Genomic DNA, 24,055 nt, shown 5'->3' on the forward strand with positions numbered 1-24,055 from the left:
GGTGTGCATTATTTTTCTAATAATTCAATGGCCCGGAGTCAATTATTCCGCTTATACTACGGTTACCACACCTCAAGACATCAGATGATATATTTAAAGGGATTCGTCCGATTTTTGTACTTAAATCGCTATTGTGAGTAGGAATATTTATTCCGCATCTCATACAACGCCTCTTTTGCTAGTTCCAAAACGTAATTTTAAAGCTGGTAATGGAGGCTTGAGCCGTTGATAGCATTCGAATGCAGTTATTAATGAAGTTATTAGAAAGAGAGCGAGAGAGACAGAGACACACAGAGAAAGAGAAAGAAAACGAGAGAGAGAGAGTTTGTGTTAATTAGGCTACCTCTGCGCGTCCCTCAACAGTGTTCTGCAGCAGCGTCTCTAAACAGCGCTGTTATTACCTCGCTAGTGAGAAATGTCATATGTAGCCTTTAAGTTGCTACACTATATAGGCTAACTGATAAAATCGTCAAAGGCAGCGCTGACTGTAGTGTGTGTGTGCGAGCACGTGTGATTGCAGTAATTCCTGAGTGCTGTATAGGTACTGTATGCTAATTTCCGTTATTACAGTAACTGCGAAGTGATATGGAGCTGTAATGCGGTCAAGAGAGCTGCCTGGAACTACGTTCGCCGTGCGTTGCCCTGAAAATAATTGCACACCTCAGAACGTTCGTCAGCCAATAAGATTCAAGCATTCAACGGCCCCGTAGTATAATTTTATTTACTTATTTATCGTTTGTTTGTTTGTAACGAACTGCTGCTTTAGTCTCAGTCCAGCACCTCCAACACAGTAGCATTTGACACCGAGGTTAATGAGAGGCACACTATACAGTTCACCTACAGAACCCATACGCTTGAATTAACCTGTAAGAATGGATCAAAGAATGGTGTTTGAAAGAAAGAGTTTGTTTTGTGGTTCTGGTTCTTGTCTGATCTCAGTATAGGAGCTTTGAAGGGCATGAATGTGAGCTCAGGTCATGTATCAGTAGATCAAATGAAAGGCGAGAGTCGGTGTGCGTTTGGAAGATTAGTGGAACAGACAGAGACCAGAAACGGTGTGTGCGTCTGCGTGCTTTTTCATCAACTCTTCTCACTGTCTCTGTTCTTGTTGGCCATTTAGACTTAATATACTTGATAAACATGTATGCGATAAAATGGCTCTATAAAAACACCTTGTCTTTTTTTCTATTGGGAAAATTGAGCGTAGCTGTTCACACTATTGTGAAACGTTTTTTGTATTAAACAATTTATTTTCCGGCTTATGTACTTGTGGCTAATGAAATATCGTGACCTTTAAATGACTTAGTGCCCGCTTGTGTGTATTTGATTCTTGTAGTGAGAGTAAATTAATCCATGGGTGTGTAAGAGAGAGAAATGCATGAATAATGCGTTATCGTAAGAGGAGTGATGTCGCATCGGTTGTTGTTTAGGTTTGTGTCTGTGTTCAGAATATAGTTGATAATGCACAGACAGCATTTACTTATTTATTTAATTATGCACAGTCAGATTTATAGATAGATAGATAGATAGACATACATACATACATACATACATACAGACATACAGACAGACAGACAGATAGATAGATAGATAGATAGATAGATAGATAGGTAGATAGATAGATAGATAGATAAAAAAAGATAAGCCAACTTGATCGATAATAATTAATTGATTGATAAATTGAAAGTCGAAATTATTTTATAATCTTATAATACATTATTTTAAATCTTCCGCTAAGGAGGGAAAAAACATCAGGATAGCAACAAAACAAACAGTGCCACAATATAATATTAAAGCTGAGTCATGACCAACACTGCCCAATCAGAACCCAGCATTCCAGAACGTTGTATAATAAATTAGCTACCTATATTTTTGTTTGTGGTATCGCTGCTTGCAGCTATATTTTAGTGTGTTTTGTATTGTTGAGGAGTCGTGTGTGTGTACAATACATTTCATGTTATGTTTACCTCTGTGTCTGGTCAACTGTAATTTCTTGGGGTTTGTATTGTTGTGTACAGACACGTTAGTAGTGAGTTTATCATTAAAAGGTGTGTTAATTAGAATGAACGGTTAAACGGCTAATTATCTAAATTCAAATGTCTGGTCTGGTTGTGGTTGGTTGCACCATGTATGTGCACAAATTACCACACTGAATTTGCATTTGTGTGTTTGTTTGTCCCACAGGTGTTTGGAGGGCTAGTATGGATCCTAGTAGCGTCTACACATGTGACAACGCCAAACCCTCAAGGATGGGTGATGTTTGTATCAGTCTTCTGCTTTGTGATGACCTTCCTCTGGCTCATCATCTTCGCCTGTGGAGGACACAAAAACAGCAGCGCCTGGGCTACAGCGGTGAGCGGAGTAGACATCCCCCCTAAAATAAATCAGATAGGCCTATAATATATAAAATATTTGACTAAAACTAAATGCCATTTTAGTCAAAAGACTACTACTAAAGCTAAATCAAGATTTGCTGTCAAAATTACCACTGATACATAATATATTATAATATGCCTATAATATAGGCTAATATATCAACTGTGAGATTATACGCCTCATCACGTGGTAGTAAATGTCTGGTGTGTGTGAGTGGGTAATATATACATATTTAATGGACTAGCTTTGATGATGTCTTCTGTGTACAGGACTTTATTTATCACCTGATTGCTGTTATATTCTATCTGAGCGCATCAGTGACCCTGGCCATTGTGACTATCGGCATGAATACATTCAGTATAGCAGCACCATATGACAAGTACTATAAAATCGACATCGCAGCTGTGGTAAGCACAAATTACAGACTTGGTGTCTGTTGATACTGATTACTGAATTATTTTTTATGCTAATTTCTCCTATTTGTATATTTAGTTAGCTTTGCCATATTCTAATGCTCACTTAAAGGTAATTTAAAAAAGACTTAGATTTATAATATTCTTAAGCAAATCTAAAAATGAATTTCCATTTTTGAACATTTTGAAAGCCGTTTGAAGTTCAAATGTTTGGCTGAATTTTTACCCTCTCTCCTTCAGGTGTTCTCGTATGTTGCCACATTACTCTACTTCATCCATTGCATCCTTTCTGCTGTGCGGTGGAAATCCTTCTAATCAAATAATCTCAGCAAAAAGAAATCAGTTTGACACAAATTCTTTAATAAACTGAAAATAAACACTGGAAAACCACTGGGGCTGAAAGATGAAATCTCAGGGGTCAGTCCTTAGTGCCCTCTACACAGAATCACAAACCACAGCAATCATGATGGAATAAACCTGCTTATTCTTTTCATATTAGATTATTCTAACCTCATTACTTTTCTAATGATGATGCATTCTTATATTTGGGCGAAGGGAAACTTTTTTGAAATGCTATCTGTACTAGTACAATGACACGTGGATAAAGAAACAATGTGGGTTTTGTATACTTCTTGTACCTTTGTAACAGATAAATAAAATTTTGCATATTTAGCTAATACGCACTATGAACAACATAATATTTTAATGAAAGAATATGAACTGGACAGAATTCCCTGTGTAAGTAATTCCTGAGTTATGTATGGGCTGTATAAATATGACTACATAAATATGCTACGTATGACTACATGCATTTTCAAACAGGCAAATAAACACATTTAAAATAAATAATAATAATAATAATAAAAATATCCCTAATTTGACCAAATATGGATTTTACTCCAAAAACAAAACAGTGAGTCTGTACATTGGTGTTTTCAACCATATTTTGTATATTCAAATGAACTGACCAAATAAGCCAAACCTATTCTCTAAAATGCATCATACCTACACAACTTTTTTTTTTAAATGTATCATTTATTTAATGTATCAGCTAACTCAATTGTAAATCTGTGCACGAAACAGTTACATATAAAACACTGATATACTAGGCTGTATAAAATGTCGTTCATACAATGAGTTTTTGCATTCCACTGTGCTGCTTTCCCATTGTTTTTCTATTAAACATGAGCTAGATTGACACGTTTGACCACTATGCTTGTGACAATGCAGCTTTTCATCAACTTTTAAAAAACCCATCTCTACACTTGCATTTTATCATTGCCGTAATCCAGTCATTACAACAGGAAACCATGCTATTTTTTGTGAGGGTGAAAGTGTTTGCCACAGATTTTGCTCATGTTCAAGTTTGTCACGTGAATTTGCCACACTGACCAAAAGAAAACTGCAGGGTTTGAAAGTGATTTCTGTGAGAGCTGTGCTTCATACATCGCTACACAAATGATAATAAACAGCAAACCCTTTTGGTCGCAACATCTCGCTGAAATTACACTACTGTGACCGCAACTTTACTCAAAACATGAGCAAGATTAATGAGTTGACACTGAAAGTGGGTTTATTGTAGATTTATTGGTGTGCTTCCAGTTAAGTTATGTGCAGGTACGTGAGAACAAAGTCTTCAAACATTCACTTCCATGCTAATCTTTCATGGGCTCATGACATATAAACACTCATTTGTGGGGGTATATAGCACTTCAGGACCTTTAGTTTAACAGCATGGTTGCAATCCAAGCACGTGCTTCAATGCTCTCCCCAGAAACGGTTCTGCACTAGACAGTCAGCCTGCAGTACGGATTGGCTGGACATTATCATTCAGTTCACCAGATGGTCCTTTTAACCCCTGCCCACACTGATCTCTTAACGCCTTGTGAGGCCTTCACGTCAGCCCAGTGCAGACGTGTGTTGGGCACATCGTCCTCTACTTCAGGTTCCTTACGGGCACCGAGCTGCGGTCGTGCCACCACGATGGGCAGAGCGCCTTGTTCTGCCCTGAACTCCACCACATTCAGCTGCTTTATATCAGATAGATTCTGATGAGTCTCCTGTAGTAGGACCGGGGAGAGGAAGTCAGTTATAAACCTGAAAAATACACTGACACAGTTTAGAGCAGGGGCTGGGCAACTTCGGTCCTGGAGTGCCACTGTCCTGCAGAGTTTAGCTTCAACCCTAATTAAACACACCTGCCTGTAGCGTTCTAGTGATCTTGAAGACATTGATTAGCTTGTTCAGGTGTTTTTGATTAGGGTTGCAGCCATGGTTTAGAGGGTCCTTAGTTTACTGTGACCATACATACTTAAAGGAATAGTTCACCCAAAAATGAAAATTGACTCTCCCTCAGGCCATCCAAGATGTAGATGAGTTTGTTGGGAACAGATTTTGAGAAATTTAACATTACATCACTTGCTCACCAATGGATCCTCTGCAATGAATGTTGCCATCAGAATGAGAGTCCAAACAGCTGATAAAAACATCACAATACTCCACACGACTGATCTTTGCATATTTCTTTTTCGATTCAGACGAGCAATGGTTTGAAGCTAAAAACATCTTAATGGATTTATTACTAACATGCAGCTTTTTGCTTGATGTTGTTGTGTGGATTACTTGTGGATTATTATGATCTTTTTATCAGCTGTTTGGACTCGTTTTGAACCATTAGTTTTATTCATATGAACCGACTCCCTAAAATACATCAGACCTCTCAATGCTACTTTTGCAATTGATTAAAATGTCAGCAATGTGTACAAAACAATGTTTTATATATAAAGTAGTGAAGTATTATATAAGGTGTACTATATAATTGGTGAGCAAGGGATGTAACACTACATTTCTCCAAATTGAATTGAATGTCTTTATTGTCATTGTACAAGTACAACGAAATTGAAATGCAAACCTCTGGGTGCATAATCTAACAATATAAATAAATCTAATAAATAGTAAACCGGTAACAGGATCAAAAACACCATTATAAACATAAGACGTCTCGCGTTCAACAGTCAGTTACACGACTCATATTCAACATCGCACATGATGTTCAGTTAAGTTATTGCAGTATTCGAAACAGATGGATTAAGCATAGAAACTGTTCATCTCAAATTCGACAGAATTGTACAACTCATTAAACATTGTACATGATACTCATCTTAAATCTGTTCAGATGAAGAAACAAACTCATATACATCTTGGATGGCCTGAGGGTGAGTACATTTTTATTTTTGGGTGAACTATCCCTTTAAGCTCCTAGTGAACAGTAGATTATTCTTTAGTGAGGCCAAACAATGAGGACTCAGCAACTGGAATGATATGGATTTAGCCTTTACATTTGTTCCTTTATGAAGTTCCTGGATGTTTACTGGTCTTGGGACAACATTCTCAAGAATCATCAATCTGATTTTAGTATCAGTTAGGGATGAAGTAGGGGGTTGAACAACACTGTTATCTACCCATAATATCCTTCTGACATTATAGGTAATAAATGGCTGGGGTTAGGGGTAGGGCAGGTACTTACAAGTATTTAAGCAAATAATGATCAAAGAAAGGGTTAAGACTTTTCAGTTGTTGTTTGATTAATATTAACAACATATAAACATTAGTTAAGACTATGTTTGACAGAAATGTGGTTTTAGGACTAATGGAAGATGCTGATTCTGAAACACATTATACTTGGAAAAATCATGGTTACTATATCAAACAGGCCACTGAGACATGTACAAAGACTGATCTTATTGGCTATTGTACTGATGTAATCTCTCACCTGATTGGCCAGGCCGTGGAAGAGAGCCCTGGTGATGTTGAGGAGGTTAACTGAACCATCTACTTTTGCATACATATCCTCTATCCCAATCAGTTTACAGAGAGTGATTACTGCCCGATGACAACGCAGACCATAACCTGACAGAGAGAGAAAATAATATCAAATATAAGAGAGAGATTGTCTTTTTTTTGTATACAGTTTTTTTTATCAAGTTTTGATTACAATATCTTACACTGTATGTTTTATACATTTTTACTTTGTCATATTCATAAACTTATTTTCGTCAGTGGAACACAACACAACATATGTCCCATTCCCATTGACATGTATTTTTTGTCCAAGTCAATGGGAACCAAAACTGTTTGGTTACCAACATTTTTCAAAATATCATCTTTTGTACTTTTCTACTTACACATAAAGAAAGTCATACAGGTGTGGAATGACATGAGGGTGAGTAAATAAAAATGTAAAATGTAAAACATTTTGAGTGAACTATCCCTTTAACAAATGATAATATATAAAAATATGTTACAGATAAACAAAAAAAAAGTTTTGGAATTATGAGCAAACATTTGTCAATAATTATCATCACAATGCCTATTTCATATTGTTTCATGCTGAAATGCAAAAAAATCTCAGCGAATATTTTCATGGGTGAGATTAACAATGGAGAAAAGAAGGTAAAAGAATAGATGTCCAGGGTAAGTGTGATCGCATGGCTGTGTTCAAGAACAATATTAAACACACATTACACAACAATGTGAGTCTAAAGATAGGAAAGGTGGAAGATCATGGTTCCCAGAGTTTCAGGTCCAATCATAACAGCTCCTGCCAGGCTTCATTATCCAGGTTTCAGCGGTGAGTCGTGGACTCTGAGAATTTGAGTCACATCAGAGCTCAGAACTCAATTACCATCAGCCCCATCTCAAATCTGAACATCATGATTTCAACTCTGATGTCAGGAATGAAATAAACCCATTGTGGCTCAATGGATGTGAAAGAAAATCTAATACTATATGTGGGAACTGTTCTGGATATCAAGAAGACATTTGCTTGACTGTTTGAAATGATGAAGAGTTTAATTGGCATTTCTGCACTGTCAACTTGCAGTAAGACTTCTGTTGATGTCAAAAGTTATACATGTAGTCGCAAAATTAGAGACCTTCCCCCTCAAAATTCAATCTAAAGTGGGCACAGGGGAGGAGATATATATGCTACTACTAGATCTGAATAGCAAGTACACGGGCCGTAGATGATCTAGAGAAACATGAAACCGAGTTTTGGATCTGGGATATGGTACATGTATGTGCAAACACCCCCCTGCAAATTCTCATTTAAAACAAATCATATTGCAAAACATGTATGACGAGCTCAGTAAAATACTGGGCTCACAGCTCTGTTATCAAGCAAACTGTGATTGTTTATATGCGTGTGTGAGGTCAGGCCACTTACCTTTGTTCTGTTTCTTCATTCTGAGTGTGGTCCTTTTAAACTTAGATTCAATGTCATGATATACTGCACATGAGGATAAAAAAATTATTAATTATAAAGATGAGAAATTAACAAAAAATACGAGGAGGCCGCAAACTCAGTGTCATAAAACACATATAAAACACTTAGATCCTTGCTGAATATAAGTATTTAAAAAAAATCTTACTGACTCCAAACTAGTGTATATAAATGCAATGTAATTTCAGTACATTACATGGGAAACAGGGCTGGGTGATAAAAAGAAAAAATATTTTAGTATATCAAGTTCAATGTATATATCTGAAATCAATTAAAAGCATTTTTTTTTGTAATCAGAGGAATCATCATTTCTTCACATTATTGTAAATTTGATTAAAATGTTTAAAGTAAAATACAGTAAAAAGTGAATAATAATATGAATAACATTGCTTAATTTTATATCACCAGCAAAATCAATGTGAATATATTATGAAATGAAAAAATATCTCCCAGCCCTTAAAGAGAGGCTCTCAAAAATACAAATATCAAAACATTAAAAAACCATATATTATGTAAATGATTAATGTTGTGACACAGTAGAATCCTTCTCTCAAACCACACACAAAAGCACACATATACACATGAGATTTACGATGTCTGTTTGTTATATGATAGTCAGTGATGCACGTGTGTAACACTCGCACATGCACAAAGAGTAGTGTGTGACTCACTGGTATGGTTGTTGTATCTCTCAATGTAGTAGAGATAATGCATGGCTCGGTTTTTTGCCTGTAAAACAAAGCAGCATGTTTAACGTCAAGATGATTTAATTGTAACCTGATCTGGTAGCTCTAACACAAACGTTAGAGGTTCAAGTCTTGTAAGTGTGTGATGTGAACTGAGGAATTATTGAGCTCACAGCCCCGTTCTGTCATTATTGTGCCCTTGAGCGAGTCATTTAACCTCAGGTTTCTTCATGGGGGAATCGTGCCTGCAATTAGAGTCCAGTATGTGACTTTGTGTGCATGTGAATGAGTGTGCATGTGACCGTGGCTTACTTTTCTAAGTGCGGTGTTCTTGTCTGCTGCTTTCCCCAGTGCAAACCCTGCAGAGAAGTGAATAAACCAGCTCATTAACACTGATTATAGCCATTGTATTTTTACTAGCCACATATTAAACTACTGCATTGTTCCATATACTCCAGACTACAGATGTGCAAAACTGCATACTTTCAAAATTAACAACTACTTCAGGCTAGTTTAATAAGGCACATCACATAAGGCTTTCTTCTATTTTGAGTTTAATAAATAAATAAATACTTTTTATTATATGCATTGCTTTGTTATTTTCATATATTGCAAAAAAAAATGTATACAGGACCCAAATCTAGATTAACACATTTAGCCATCAGACAATCATCATTAAAGGTGTATATGCGTCTGTATTTACCTGCTGCTCCATTTCCATTGCCCACAGCGACCAAAGCGCTGATGGATCTTTTCCTGCTCTCTTTGGCCGTGACGTTAAACACACTCTTGACCTGTCAATCAAACAACAAACATCACATATAACTGCCAATATTTACAGGGAATCGATTTCTGTGTGTGTGTGTGTGTGTGTGTGTCTCCTTGAAGCAACCAACAGGAGGCAGTACAACCCTACTGGAAAACGCTAATACACTATTGAAATGCTTCTCAAATACTGCAGTCCTTGTCACACATACACACTCACACTCACTCTCTCCCCTCAGGCTGCAGATGTGTGCGTAATTGCATAGTATAAAGTACTTGTACAGAATAAAAGCATTCTTGCTCCTGCTCCTTACTGCAATCTGTTATGTAATGTTTGCTGTAGGAGTATTATTGATATGATGAGATCTTTGTGCTGAAAGAAAAAGCCACCCACTGGCAAAAACTAAACATGTTCAGAGGAAGTTACAAGAAGGATTTCAGCCTGTTCAAAGAGCTCAAGCACAAAAGTTACATAGCTGATTATGTCCTAAAACAGCAGTCAGCAACCTTTTGAAGTGTCATGTCTTGTTTCATTATAATATTTGTGTGCTGAGACGTACTCGTCTCATTCTGCAGAAGGCCTCGCTTGCGGTAACGTCTCTTATTCTGACAGCAAAAAAGTACATAACTTACAAGTGCCACTGCACACCCCACTAGGCAGTTTTACGTGGTTTATCCACTCTACACGGTTCATTTTGATTGTTTGCTTTTCATACAGTTCATAACTAAATAAATATGGGTGTGTGAGGATAAGGATTACTGCAAGAGGAAGTTCCGCATTCAAATAAATAAATATATAGCTAAATTAAAAATAAAAAACTTTTTCATGCCAACGGTGGCACACATGAATGAGATTGCCAAGGGTGGTCCTAAATCTTCAGTATCATTCAATTTCACCTTTTCAGGTGCACCTTTTCTGTTTATCAGTGATTCTCTACTTCAAACAATTAAATGATAGAGTTCAGTGTCTCTTTAGAAGTACATAACTGAAAAATTACACTACAATTCAAAAGTGTATGGTCAGTATGTTTTCTTAATTTTTTTTAAAGAAGTCTCTTATGCTCACCAAGACTGCATTTATTGATCAAAAACACAGAAAATCGTAGTATTGTGAAAAATCAATACAATTCAATATAACTGTTTTCTATTTTAATACATTTTAAGATGCAATTTATTCCTGTGTTGGAAAAGATGAATTTTTAGCAGTCATTGTTGCAGCATTCAGTGTCACATTAGCCTTTATCAATCACTCTAATATACTGATTTGGTGCTCAAGAAACATTTCTTACTATTATTTATGTTAAACAGTTGTGCTGCTTGCTGATTCTTGTGAAAACTGAGATACTTTCTTTTCAAGATTCTTAGATGAATAGAAAGTTCCAATGAACAGCATTTAAATAGAAGTCTTTTGTAACTATGTAAAAGCCTTTACTGTAAGTTTTGATGAATTTAATGCATCCTTGCTGAAAGTAGATTTTAATTTCTTTAAAAATAAATAAATAATAGTGACCCAAAATGATATGTGTACATTGTTAAGGATAACCATTTTTACCACTTAAGTCGCAAACCCAAGATAGTCTTTGGGAACTTTAACCCATATTTTATGTATATAAACATTGCTCAGTGAGAATAAAAGTCACCCACAACCTCATCTGTATCTCTAGTGACCCCAGGTTGAGAGACTCTGTTGTATGTGCATCCTCTCAAACACACGTGGTTGACTGATCAATACGCTTACAGGAATCACTAGCGATTGTAGCATGTGACTCTCTCTCTAAGATCCACTGCAGTCGTTCCCTCGGTTTCTAAATCACTGAGGTCTAAGTAATGGGACACTGTGTGGTTCAACTGAAAGCACTAAACGAAAATGATGGGGATAAAAAGAAGAACAATGTTTACTTAAAAAGAGAGAGGGAGAGATGGGTGGGGGGACTCCCACCTGCATTCTGTCAGTGTGATGCTGAAACACATGCCATCTGTTCAAGACCGCTTGCACAAGCACACACACACACACACACACACACACACACACACTTCAGTAAAAGCAAAACAATTTTATTCTGAAGGAAAACCAAACAAGTATTTCCAAACAATGACAGAGGTTTGTATAGAAACACATGCACATCTGCTCATTAGCTGTACTTGGTCTGGGTCATGTCATTATTCAATCACTACAACCGTTGACTCAGCCCAAAATTATCATTTAAATTAAATGCAAAAATTCCACCTCTGTATGCTGCTCAGAGATAAAAAATGCATATGAGTGTGTTTATCTTTGCCGATTAGCCATTATTAATTGCATGTACCACAGTGTCACACCAAAGATATAATGTCAGACATATTAGCTAGCCAGAATTATTAAATCTTAAAATCTCCATAGAAATTACAGCAATTTTACTATATTGTTCCAAATATGGGTGTCACGGCACTCATTTTGTATCTCTTAATACCTACTGAAGAGAGGCTAACAACACATAATATGTAAACTACTTTGGTAAGAAACTGTATGTGCAATGGAAAAACAGAGATCTGATTTTAGGGGAAAAAATATGTAAATGATGCATGTTGTAGGTCTGAGCATAAAGTGTAAATTATGTCTAGAAAGTACTTGACCACAGCATAAAATAACCACACAATTTAACTAACTACAGTGTGAAATATGCTACACAATATAACTACAGTATAATATACTGACAATTTAACCGTGACTAATGTAAAATATGAACACAATGTAACCTTGACTAGTGTAAATTATCCCAACACAATGTAACTACAGTGTAAACAAAGTATACCAACAAATTTAACCTGGACTACGGTGTAAAATATTTACAAATGTAAACTTAACTACAGTGTAAAGTAGGGCTACACAAAATAAAACTGAATTCATCATATGGCTTAGTGCAATTATCGAACTGTGCTGCACTTTAATTTGACATAATTTCTGCATATTTCGGAGTCAAGCATGGCACTGTGTTCTTTTACAGCTCAAGATTCAGTGTTTTGTAACTATTACAGAATGAATAATATACTGTAAAGTGTGCCGACAATGTAGTCAAGTTCACAATGTAGTCAATTTTATAGTGTAAAACATGCCTAAAGAATAGTGTGACAACAATATCAAAGTACTAAACTTGACTAGACAATGTAAAGTGTGACTATGTGAAATGGTGTGTAAAATGCAGAAAAGGAGAATAAGATAATTCAACCATTACAAGACATGATAAACTGCAGATGGGAACCTAAAACTGTAAAAGTCTTCCTCTTGCTTTAATCTATCTCCATAACCATTACATCTTTTTATCACTCTCCTCTAACTATCAGCCATATCTCATGCCCTCCTCTGTCTGTCTCGCTCTCTCAGTCTTGTTCATGTATCATCCGCTCTAGAGCACTATGACGCTCTTCCCTCTCTCTTGGCAGACATCATGTGTCCTTGGGAGAAGTTCTTGAGTTTACAAGAAATATTTGGCTTAATTAATGTAGCTTTATAAGTACTTGGGCTCTTTCAGCCTTTACTTGTGCTTTTTCTAGGACACCCAGGAGACAGCGGGAGGGAGGGAGGGAAAGTGCGCCACTTTAAATGCAAGTCTGATAATGTCACCAAGCTTTTCAGAACCTCTTCAAATAAATCTGCATCCACAGAGACGGAGGTCCTGGAGAACCGCAAATACTCTTCATTTCTGTGTAAGCCCTCTAGTGTGTCTTTACTGGGTTATCTCAAGCTCTGGTGTAATGTGAGGACAACATGCCACCATGTGCTTGATCACATGCGATATATAGTTGTCCAGACTCGGGACAGCTTATGTTCGGGACAGCCACCTCCCAATTGAAAGTACCCAATAAATTATAATTTTATATATATTAAGCTTACTAATATTTTAAAAATGATTGTGGGTTTCAATAGAGAATAGAAGGATCTTAGTAAACATCTAAGATTGAATACTTAAATGCTTTTTTAAATGTGTTTTTTGGTTGTGGGACAGCGGTTTGGACCAATTCTGTAGAATGGCCCATATATGTATATAACCGAGTCTGCATTGAAACCCACTCTAAGTCTCCTTTAGTGTGTATGACACACACAGTTCCTGAGCATTCCAAGTCATTTATGAGGTTCATTTCAGTTAAGAGGCTGGTGTCTAAGACAACTACCTGTGTAGGCAGTAGGCAATGAAGCAGCTCACGAGGTTTTGGAGCAGAGCCAATGAGAGTGAAAAGAAAGGAAATCACTTCACCTAAATTATCAGCTTTCCATTTGATTCCTTGCAGCATTCAGTCAGAGAAGACAAAACTTTGGCTGTAAACCGGTCCACTTCTTTGCCAACAAAGCTATATGGAAATGAAAGAATCCGAGGACGAAAGAAAGACAATATGGAAAACGCAGTAAAGTGAAAGAGAGACAAGGACCCGAGGTAAACTGCTGAACTGATTTCCATTCTAAACTCAGCAACATTTCTGCTAAATGAGTCTAGTGGTGCCAGCCAGGGGCTCTATACAGAGATTTGTTTATCAAACGTTCATTGTTGTGTATAATTAGATAATTCTCCAGATACTCCACACTACATGGTAATTTTGTACTGAGCAGATTTTGTGCCCCGACTGCCTCCCATTTAGGAGTTCAAGTGAGTGGTTCAGAAGCTCTGAGATACACGCATGCAATCACACACACAAGGGTGATAGACACACTAAAAAACACACAATTCTAATGGCTATCAATGGAGAAACAAGACAAAGCAGATCAAATTAACCCCTTGTCGCAGGTAGGGGAAAATAATATTAACCAATAATAAGATAATTCACTTTTAACAATCCAATCAAATCTTAATGAATAAAAAAAAAATTCATATAGAATATGGACATTCAATCATAAATTCAACACATTATGGAATTTGTTTTTAATGCAATTTCATGTTAGTAGGACCCATGGTTCTGCTCGTACTCACCTCTATCACACGTGAGTCAAAATCTTCATAAGTTTCTGAAAGGACAAAAAAGGACAAAGCAAAGTCACAACTGTTTATAAATGAACACCAAAGATCATTAGCACAGGTTGAGATTGCTGAAAAAGGCTCACACAGCCTATTTGTTTTTGATCAGGGACAGCAAGCGTGTTAAATGAGATTACGTGAGTGGTCTGTTATGACCTCTAACCCCAGGGCTGTGCTGTTGCTGCAGTAACTCATTACAGGTGTTTCATTTTGCCTGCGAGAGACAAGCATATTTCCTCGATTTAAAGGAGGAGGTGTTGCTGTGGTGACTCAGGGGTGAGAAGTTGTTGGAGCAGATCTAGACATGATTTAGACTCCAGGCCTCACCGTTGCTGGGCAATCCATCACCACGACTACCAGAGATTGCACCCACGTCCCTTTGGCCAATGAGACGACGGGAAATCTATTCCCACTGTAAGATGGTGAGCGGCAGAACAGAGATGAACAGCAGTGTAAATTGCAAGGAGATTGCACTTTCTGCATCTCGTTTCGCTGTGTCTGAGTGTGTGTGTGTGTGTGTTGAAGCAATCGAAGCGTGTAGATGCAGGTGTTGTGCAATACATCCTATTATGATCAAAGACCATGTTTCATCAAACTATTTGACTATTTCAGCTACATCCATTATAAATTAACTATACAGCCATGCATCTCCTTAACCACGCATTTTCAGTAGAACGGGACAAATCAAAGAGCTGTCCCACACACACACCTCCGTTGGGCCCCGTATCAGGCGGACCCAGACTGATCCCACCCCAGGAGTAGCCAGTCCAGCCCCTCTCTCTCTTTATCTTAGTCTTCTTGCGTTTGTCCCATTCATCCCTCTGGCGTTCCAGGGCTGCTGTCACCTCCTTCTGCTCTGCCTCTCCCCGTTGTGAGGGTTTCTGGATGGACCCATCCTTGTACACCGGAGTATTCAGACCGGGCCACAGGTAGCCAGCACGACCTAAAGAGCACACAAGAAATCACAAAAGTGAGCGTTATACACATTATTATCGGTTTCTACCTTGTTTCAAGAAAAGCCTCCATGAGGGAGTGTGAGAGAAAAGAAAAATAAATCGATAGATTCCCCCGAGGTCTTTTTAAGTGAAAGTAAATAATGCCACTCAATAACTGTGGCGCTCTGTGAGTGATGTCAGCTTAGGAGAAGGTTAGATTCCAACGCCAGATATAAACCTCTAAACTTGAAGCTGAGCTGTGACTGATATTCATTAACTGGCATAGTGGGTGCAAACACCTCAAGAAATGCTACAGACTAAAATGGACATCTAATAGTTACTGCTGTTTATAGCCGTTTTAATGTAGTGTTGGCCTTCAATCTGTCCAGAGACAACCAGAACTGGTGAGTAATAAAAGTAGTTCTTTTTAAGGCATCGTATGATTAAAAACAAACAAATGGCATTTTTATTAATGTCTGATTTACTATGCAAACATTCACTATATAAGCTCACTCAGTCCAATTTTTAACTTGTATGCTGAAAAACATCATAAAATGCTATATCACCATTTACATGCCCACACATACATATCAAAACGTATACAGTATTCCTGAACTACTACTGGCAATTATCCAATCATAATAGAGATAATTTACATAGAAGTCTTAAGGTAGCAAAAAGTAGCAAAAATAGACAGTTTAACTACTTGGGTTAGAGAATGATATGGTGTTTTTGCTGTTGTTGTTTTGAATGAATGAAATGACTACTTTTATTTAGCAAATACCAAATTGATAAAAAGGCAGTAGACATTTATAATAATACAAAAATGTTCCATTTCAAATAAATACTGTTCTTTTGAACTTTCAATTCATCAAAGAAACCTGAAAATAATGCATCACGGTTTCCACAAAAATATTAAGCAGCTGTTTTTAACTTTAATAATAATAAGAAATTATTCTTGAGCACCAAATGAGCATATTAGAATGATTTCTGAAGGGGTATGTGACACTAAAGACTGGAGTAATGGCTGCTGAAAAGTCACCTTTGTCATCACATGAATAAATTACATTTTAAAATATACTGAAACAGAAAACAGTTATTTTAAATTGCAGTAATATTTAACAAAATCACTGTTTTTACCGTATTTTTCAATCAAATAAAAAAAACCTTGGTGAGAATAAAAGACTTCTTTCAAAAACATTTAAAAATAAATTAAATCGACCAACCCCAAATTTCTGAATGTTGGTGTAAATTAAGTCTAATTATAATCAAATGTAAAATTTAAAATGTAAATTTTTTTTCTTCTTTAAAAGTTATTGTCCTTATTTAAATTATAATGTTTTGGTACAAGAAATATAAGTTTAAAACTAAGCCCCATAAAATGTTTTAGTGTGTTCTGTCAATGCTGTGAAGCAGGCAAAGATAAGAGGATATTATGGGTAGGATGTACCTTCTCCAAGGTTCTGGCCTCTGTTGAGATCTTTTTTCATTTTACGTTTGGTTCTCTTTCCTCTTCCCTTTCTGGCACCGGCACCGGACTCAGCTAAGACTCCCCGCCAAAGCTCGTCAGCTTTCACTAAGAGAATAAATGGATGTCAATAAATCACACACATACAGTCACATCACTAATACAGTCTATTAGACTCATACACACTCAAATAAGGTGAAGAATGAATAATAAAGCCATGAGTAGTGTGTTAACCTATGTATTTAGATAACGACTGCACAGTAAAAAGTAAATTCCAGCTGTTGGTTTTACCATGCAATTATGAAGTTTCATCTGTATTCTGTGTGTGTGTGTTTAGAGGGGTTGGGTAATCTGGGAAGTTGGGAGTTGTTTGATGTTGTTCTGATTTAATTAGGACTTAATTAAATGAGACAGAGAGGCCTACCAGGCTTAATGAAGCATCCGATTCCAACAAAAGCAGTTCAAGAAATTTCATAATTCTATCTGACAACCAAACATCTCCAATGCACACTGACGCACACAAAACCTAAGCATTCAAACAAACACTCATGTCCGTACACGCAACCACGCCATCTGTAAGAGAGCTGCTGAAGGCATATCCCCACATAGTTTTAAAAGTTAAAAAAATTGTTTTTGGATGTACAGATTTTTCCTTATAATAGTACTATTTTCTAAGTTTGCACTATTTTAATGAAGAGGCGTTCCCGTCTCAAGAAGCATTTCCTTATGAAAGCAGACAAGCAAAAGAGTTGGGGGAACAACAAAGGTTGTATATATCAGAGGAAAAAAAGGCTGTTAAGCAGAAGTTTTGTTAAATTCACTCAAATTAAGAGTCATATTTATAGTCAGATTTCATGGTCCAGCAAAGATGGCTGGTGACTATCTGTGCTTTACTTCTACAATATTACTATTCAATAATAGTAATTACACACATCAGTTAAATATAAAATAGTTATAAAAAAAATAATGCATTAATGTAAACCATGTATTTTAAAAAGCAAATTTGCTACCATTTGAGAAATTCAATTTTGAAAAAACACCTAAAAAAAAATCAGCATTATTGTAGCATAATTTATATGCTATTATAATTTATATATTTCTTTTGAATTAGCTTTTATGTTTGGCTTTTTAATTATCATTTTAAATTTAATGTAATTTTAAGTCATTTCGCTATGTAGTAGTTTTAATTTTTAATTTCCAGTTAATAAATTCAGTGCTTCAAGTTATTTAAGTTACATTTCAACATTTCACATTTGCATTTAGTAGATGTTTTTAATCTAATATATTTTATTTTATTTCAGCTGTTTTAATTAACAAAAAAATGTTTTATAGTATTAGTTTTAGTTAACAATGATAACCCTGAACTGCATGCCAATGATATGCTCCTGTTCAACGACATGGAAATAAAATAATACTATATTGATTGTTTTTGTATTGTTTATTGAATGCTTTACTCATCTTCCTCAGTATCTGCAGTCATAGTCCCCTCTGGAGCGACCTGAGGTTAAGCACTATTTTCAAGAGTACAGTGGTGAAAAGAGATCTCATTAACCCTGTGCTCATGATATTGAGAGTCAAACCTGTGACCTATGGGCTGCCAACCCAGATCTCCAAGCAATAAGGCACCATCACTCCAGGATCTTTACCGACACTCACTAAAATCAAACAAAGCATATCACAGCTGCTTACGTTTGTTAAAGAAGCTTGAATGTCTGTTCTGCTGCAGGGCAGCAGTGACTGGAGCATGCTGGGTGGGACTGGGCCTTGCCAAATTGGAGAGGTGAGCAGCGCCCCCTAGAGCTCTCAGAGCTCCAACACCTGTTGACAAGAGAGAGAGAGGACAGGACATTTCTTAAAAGCTAAACTAAAAGTTTTGATCTGTACCAATACTGCACAAAGCCAGATGCACAGAGGTTACTATCTATTCTAATGGCTCATAGTACATGAGACATGATATATGATATATTTGTACATGATACAAAATCATTCAACACCCAAAAGTCTAATTTTCAAGTTTATTTTTTATGATATCTAATAAACGTTGCCTCCAAGTGCTTAGAAGCTTATGTCACCTCTCTACTGAAATCTTCACGCAACCTCTTCCAAACCGATGATTATCTCTGGTTTCCATATATTATATAATACATGCATGCATATATATATATATATATATATATTATATTGTACATTAGACCACTACAAAAACAAATAAACAAACAAGGAGTACATGTAATGTGCCTAAACATTTGATGAAGGCTTTATCTGCTTCTCTGTTAAGGTCAAAGTCACGTCAAAGTTCCTTGGATACATTATTCATTTATAGTACACTAAACATAAGCAAAAGCTATACTAAGCAGCTACTTGCAGCTCTTCACACAACATCATGTAAGGTCAGAATTCTCATACTTCAGATCAGGAATGACGAAGACATTTAAAACAATAAAAACAAGACATTGCGTTCAAATGATTAGAAAAAAACATGAGCATCACACATATTTCACATTTCAGAGGTCAGTGTGACAGATGACCGAAAGCTATGGCAGAGATATCTAGGGTGGTATTTAGGGCAGACATTCTGTGTTATCTATATGAGAGAAATCATTTTAGGGTCATGTATTTATTTTTTATGAGGCAAACACCATGTTTCTTCTGCTCTTGACAGGGACCGTCAGCATGTTCACACTACCTTTATCTTCAAACCTCTTATAATCTACACATTATTTATACGTAGCTATCAACAAACTCAAAGACAACCGCCACCAAAGGTAAAAACAAACGTTAATTAAAAAAAGAGTTATAAAAAAATTGCACCTTCAAATGACAACCGGAGTACACAACACAGCCTTGTGACCGCCGCCATGTTCGGATGCTGAGGGGGTCCTTGAACGCCGGGCGTGCTGTCCAAACCTGTGCCTGCGCAAAATTACTTGAGGAATCGTTGATTTTTCATAAACTACGATAAATAAAATTATTTTTGAAAGGGAATGGCTTTTTCAGATTTTATAGGGCACTTTCAAGATCGGATTCACATAAAGATTCACATAGATTGGAAATCTATTGTATAATTTATGCAGTGTATCTAACTAAAAAAAAAATACATTTCACAATATTTTTATAGCTTCATTATCTTCACATCGATTACACTGGGTAGCTTTATTAACACCGAGTCAGTAGGACAAACACAGTTTAGTAGTAGCCCATGCTATAAATACTAGCCTTGCTTTTAGACATGACTAAAGTAAGAAAGTGGTTTTGGAATAGTGAAGTATTTCTTTAAATCTATTTTTATGGCAATTTTATCATTTGCATATTATAAGTAGGCCTGCTTGGGTGTAATTTTGGATGTTTAAGGCCACGTATGCAATGCTTATAAAAAGAAAAACATGAAAATTGCATTGAAATGCTGAGGACTATGATCTCCAGATCATAGCCCTCAGCGTTTCAATGCAAGTTACAGCGCTCCGGAGCTCTCTTCGGGGCACACATTGATGTCTGTGCTGTCTTCTTGGGCATTACACCCATCAGCGCTCTGCCTGTGATACAGACCGGAGGAATGACACCTGCATGCTCAGTAGAGCCTAGCCTCATATCCTTTAATCAGCAGCTCCATTATCAGCTTTAGTCAGACTGTGCACTGTTCAGGCTGCTTCAGAATCACAGGGGAACATGCCGGAAAGAGGTGACTAGAGAATCTGAATCAGTGCAAATGTGCTCGTAAAGAAGAGGAGAAGAAGAGAGTGGATAATATGGGAAATGACAAGGGTAAGAGGCTGTGTCACATTCCACTCCCTAGTTTCCTGTGGCATAAAGCAGTATATTATAAACATATATTTGATTGCTAGCAAGGGTCTTGATCTTTTAAAAATTGGGACATCTGTGACTCGGTAATACCTGTAGCATGATTGTGAGGTTGCGCATTAAAATGGCATTCAGACATTACAAAAATACAGATATATTACTAAAACAAGCTTTGAAAATGTATAAATATTTGTACTATGGTACAAAATTGCTGAACATAAATTAACAAATAAATAGAAATATAATCTCTAATTCAGGGTTATTATAGTTAAATAAAACCATAAAAACTTTTTCATACTTGAAATAAAATAAATGTTAACTGAAAATTAAATTAAATATAGGCCTATATTAAAAAATTAAACTTCTTTTATTTTAAGTAGTTGGCAAGGCAACATTTTTCATGTAGTTAAACTTGATGGACTGAAGTATTAAAATAACTTAAAATAAACAAACTAATAACTAAAAAATAATATTTAATAAAACAAAACTAATCAAAATGATACAACAAAATTACAAAAGTTTTAACTAAAATGTATTACATAAAATATGAAAAATAATAAAACCTAATTCAAAATTTTAACAAACTATATCAATGATACTAAAATAACACTGCTCTAATCCTACTAGCAGGATTGTTCATGGAAATAGAGAACAAAATATAATTTCAAAAAAGGAAAAAAAACAAAAAACAATATAGCCTGTGTGTGTGTGTGTGTGTGTGTGCACGCACAATGGAAATGTCTGACTCCATAGTTAGTGCACTTGCTATTGAACTACAGTAGGGAGCTGACTAAGACATATTCAGAGAGAAAGAGAAGAGCAAGAGGGCAAGAAGAAGTACAGAGGGTGAAGAACCAAGATAACAGCCAGGAAAGGCATGAATGACAAAACAGAGGGGAAGGAGGAGAGAACCCATACATAACATGAAGAGTTGCTTCAGTGGAAGTGACAGTTTGAACCAGGCTGTCAGAGAAAGGCAGCTGATGGGAAAAAGCAGTCGAAAGAAAGGTAGAGGACGAGAGTTTGCAGAACTGTCGGGCTGATAAATGCTGTCTAAAATTTTAGAGCGGTGTTCCTGCATGCATCCAAACACAAGCTTTTCCAATTCCCTGTGTGACAGCCCAAGCCGTCGTCAGTGCAACAGGAAACAGATTAAGGAGCCTCTGCAAGGGCCCTGTCAGCATGCTGTGGATGTTTATTAATCATTATATCTGCAGACGCAGAATAATCTTGATAGATTAAAAGGGAGGAAGGCGAGGTGATTGGTTTGGGTGGAGGCGAGTGGCCAATAATAAACCAAGCTATGGGTTTGATTGCTTTCATCTTTCCAATCCAACAGACTGCAAATCAGCACCCAAACCTTTGTTTTATATAAGTGTTAAAATCCATTCAGAGTTTTGCCGCTACAATTCTTCAATTTTGTCAAATCAAAGCACTGGAATGTCTCATTTATGGCCAGTCTTCAGATGAGTTTGGGTCCTGGCTCTCACAATCTTCTAACTGTAAAACAAGCTTTTAGAAGCTTCAGCACATCTGAGGTTGGAGGTTAGGTAAAAAAGCAATTTGTTCATTCTGGAATACATGGTTTCTACAAGAGAACTAGAAATGTACAATGTAGAAACAATTATGTTTATGACAGAAGTCTAGTTCAAGCGTAAAGTTATTGAAATGCAAATTATGAGAAATTTGATAAATACATTTAATTATTGCAAAACATGTTTACATAGAGTTTTAAATTACACAGGCTTTTTAGAGTCTTCATAACTTCAGTTCAATATTTAGCCTCATGTTACAATACTAATCAAATAAAAAGAAAGTGGTAACTTTTAATACCTTGACAAATTTCTTAACATTGTTATATGATCATTCAGTAAATACACTGATTTTAGTCTTAAGAGTCACGAGCCTTAAGTACAAGAAAACCGTAAATTTGATTCACTAAAAAGAGCTGGCAGTATAGTTCAGGATTTGGACTGCAGTGCTTGTTCTGTGTGTTTTGGATTCAGTTAAAAGAACTTACTAATAGGAATCATTTGTTCAGCAATCAGACTAGACTGCTCATGCTGAAATGTTTTTGATTCAGTTAAAAAATAAAACTCATAAGATTAATTTGTTTGGGAATCGTAACGAACCAGTCCACTGAAGGCAAGTGTAGTGAAGAACCCAAATGCAGTTTATTTACAGTGTGAGCCAAACATCCAAACAATATCTGAGACTTGACTTGACATGAACAGACTTGACTAGAACAGACTTGACGAGGCATGAACAGACTTGACTAGTACAGACTTGATGAGGCATGAACAGACTTGACTAGAACAGACTTGACGAGGCATGAACAGACTAAACTCACCAACAGCAGGTAACAACATCAATACACGACCAAGACTATGGGAACATGATGGCTACTTATATCAGACAATGAGGGTCACATGACAAGAACAAACCAATGGGAAACAAGACACATGACTAAGACAACCAATCAGAACATGACACAATGAACAGAGGAACCAATGGCATGACGACAAGAGGGCAAGGGAAGCATGACACTAACAGCATAAAACAATTACAAAATAAAAGAAATGAAAACATGAACATGACAAACCCCAAACATCACATTACAGGAATCAAACTACACTGGATGGGCTGTATTTTTTCGATGCACTAAAAAGAACCGACTCAGATTCATTTGTTCAGGAATCGGACTAAACCGTTCTAAACACAACCGACTTATTGTCCTAAGACTTATTTGTTGAGGAACTAGACTACAATGGCTACATTGTATGTTTTTAATTGACAAAAAATAGTGGCCCATAAATGTCTTTTGTTCTGGATTTTTGACTCTATTATTCACTGCATATTCACTGAACGCACATGCGAGGAAACCAGTCATCATTTGTTTTCTTTTCTGATGTGATATAATTTGGAATAAGTAACCTACTGAAAATAATCATAAGAAATAAATGCCTGATTCTCGACTTGTTTAAAGTAACACTGATTGTTTTTAGTGTTTTCATTTACATCATAACCAAATGTGTCCTCAGGTAGTGGCTCTTGTGGTGAAGCTTCTCTGCAGGGATCTGGGTCTGCAATCACACACTCACCAGCGCCACTGAACGTAATTGGCGGCCTCTTGGCTACATAATCATCTGAGATGGAGGCCAAAAGAGTGTTCTCTCACCTGTGGGTCCTCTGAAATTATACTTTACCTGTGAGCATCAATCAGAGTCGGGGAGACAAACTACAGAACACACACAGATAGCGAGGATCAAGGGTGTGATTTGACAGATCTAGAAAGATTTAATTGAATTTGAGGCACATGGCAACACACACATTTCTCAATCTCACAAA

At 36.5% G+C, this 24,055-nt stretch overlaps 2 protein-coding genes across 3 annotated transcripts in view; one reads left to right on the plus strand and one right to left on the minus strand.

The window, feature by feature from the left end:
- LOC107689781 (myelin and lymphocyte protein-like) overlaps positions 1-3,412 on the plus strand; it is a 5,314-nt gene extending 1,902 nt beyond the window's left edge. The window contains exons 1-4 of one of the 2 annotated variants that reach the window (XM_016487927.1): positions 1,854-1,978; positions 2,185-2,352; positions 2,646-2,783; positions 3,030-3,412. In XM_016487927.1, coding sequence (XP_016343413.1) covers positions 1,955-1,978; positions 2,185-2,352; positions 2,646-2,783; positions 3,030-3,104 — 405 coding nt within the window. In that variant the 5' untranslated portion in view covers positions 1,854-1,954 and the 3' untranslated portion in view covers positions 3,105-3,412. Of the gene's footprint in view, positions 1-1,853; positions 1,979-2,184; positions 2,353-2,645; positions 2,784-3,029 lie in introns of those variants that run through there. The other variant, XM_016487926.1, reaches the window with a different exon arrangement.
- An 85-nt stretch (positions 3,413-3,497) lies between these two features.
- Positions 3,498-23,074, minus strand: LOC107689780 (28S ribosomal protein S5, mitochondrial-like). Its single transcript, XM_016487925.1, has 12 exons — positions 23,058-23,074; positions 19,721-19,822; positions 18,599-18,727; positions 16,892-17,017; positions 15,216-15,449; positions 14,462-14,496; positions 9,460-9,550; positions 9,069-9,115; positions 8,742-8,799; positions 8,014-8,076; positions 6,562-6,698; positions 3,498-4,849 (listed from the first exon to the last, which is right to left on the minus strand). The coding sequence occupies exons 2-12, from the start codon at positions 19,767-19,769 to the stop codon at positions 4,625-4,627; spliced, it is 1,194 nt and encodes a 397-aa protein (XP_016343411.1). The 5' UTR covers positions 19,770-19,822; positions 23,058-23,074; the 3' UTR covers positions 3,498-4,624.
- Positions 23,075-24,055: the final 981 nt, after the last annotated feature.

The sequence above is a fragment of the Sinocyclocheilus anshuiensis genome, unplaced genomic scaffold, assembly GCF_001515605.1.
Source record: "Sinocyclocheilus anshuiensis isolate Anshui unplaced genomic scaffold, SAMN03320099.WGS_v1.1 scaffold918, whole genome shotgun sequence".
Classification (NCBI taxonomy): Eukaryota; Metazoa; Chordata; class Actinopteri; order Cypriniformes; family Cyprinidae; genus Sinocyclocheilus; species Sinocyclocheilus anshuiensis.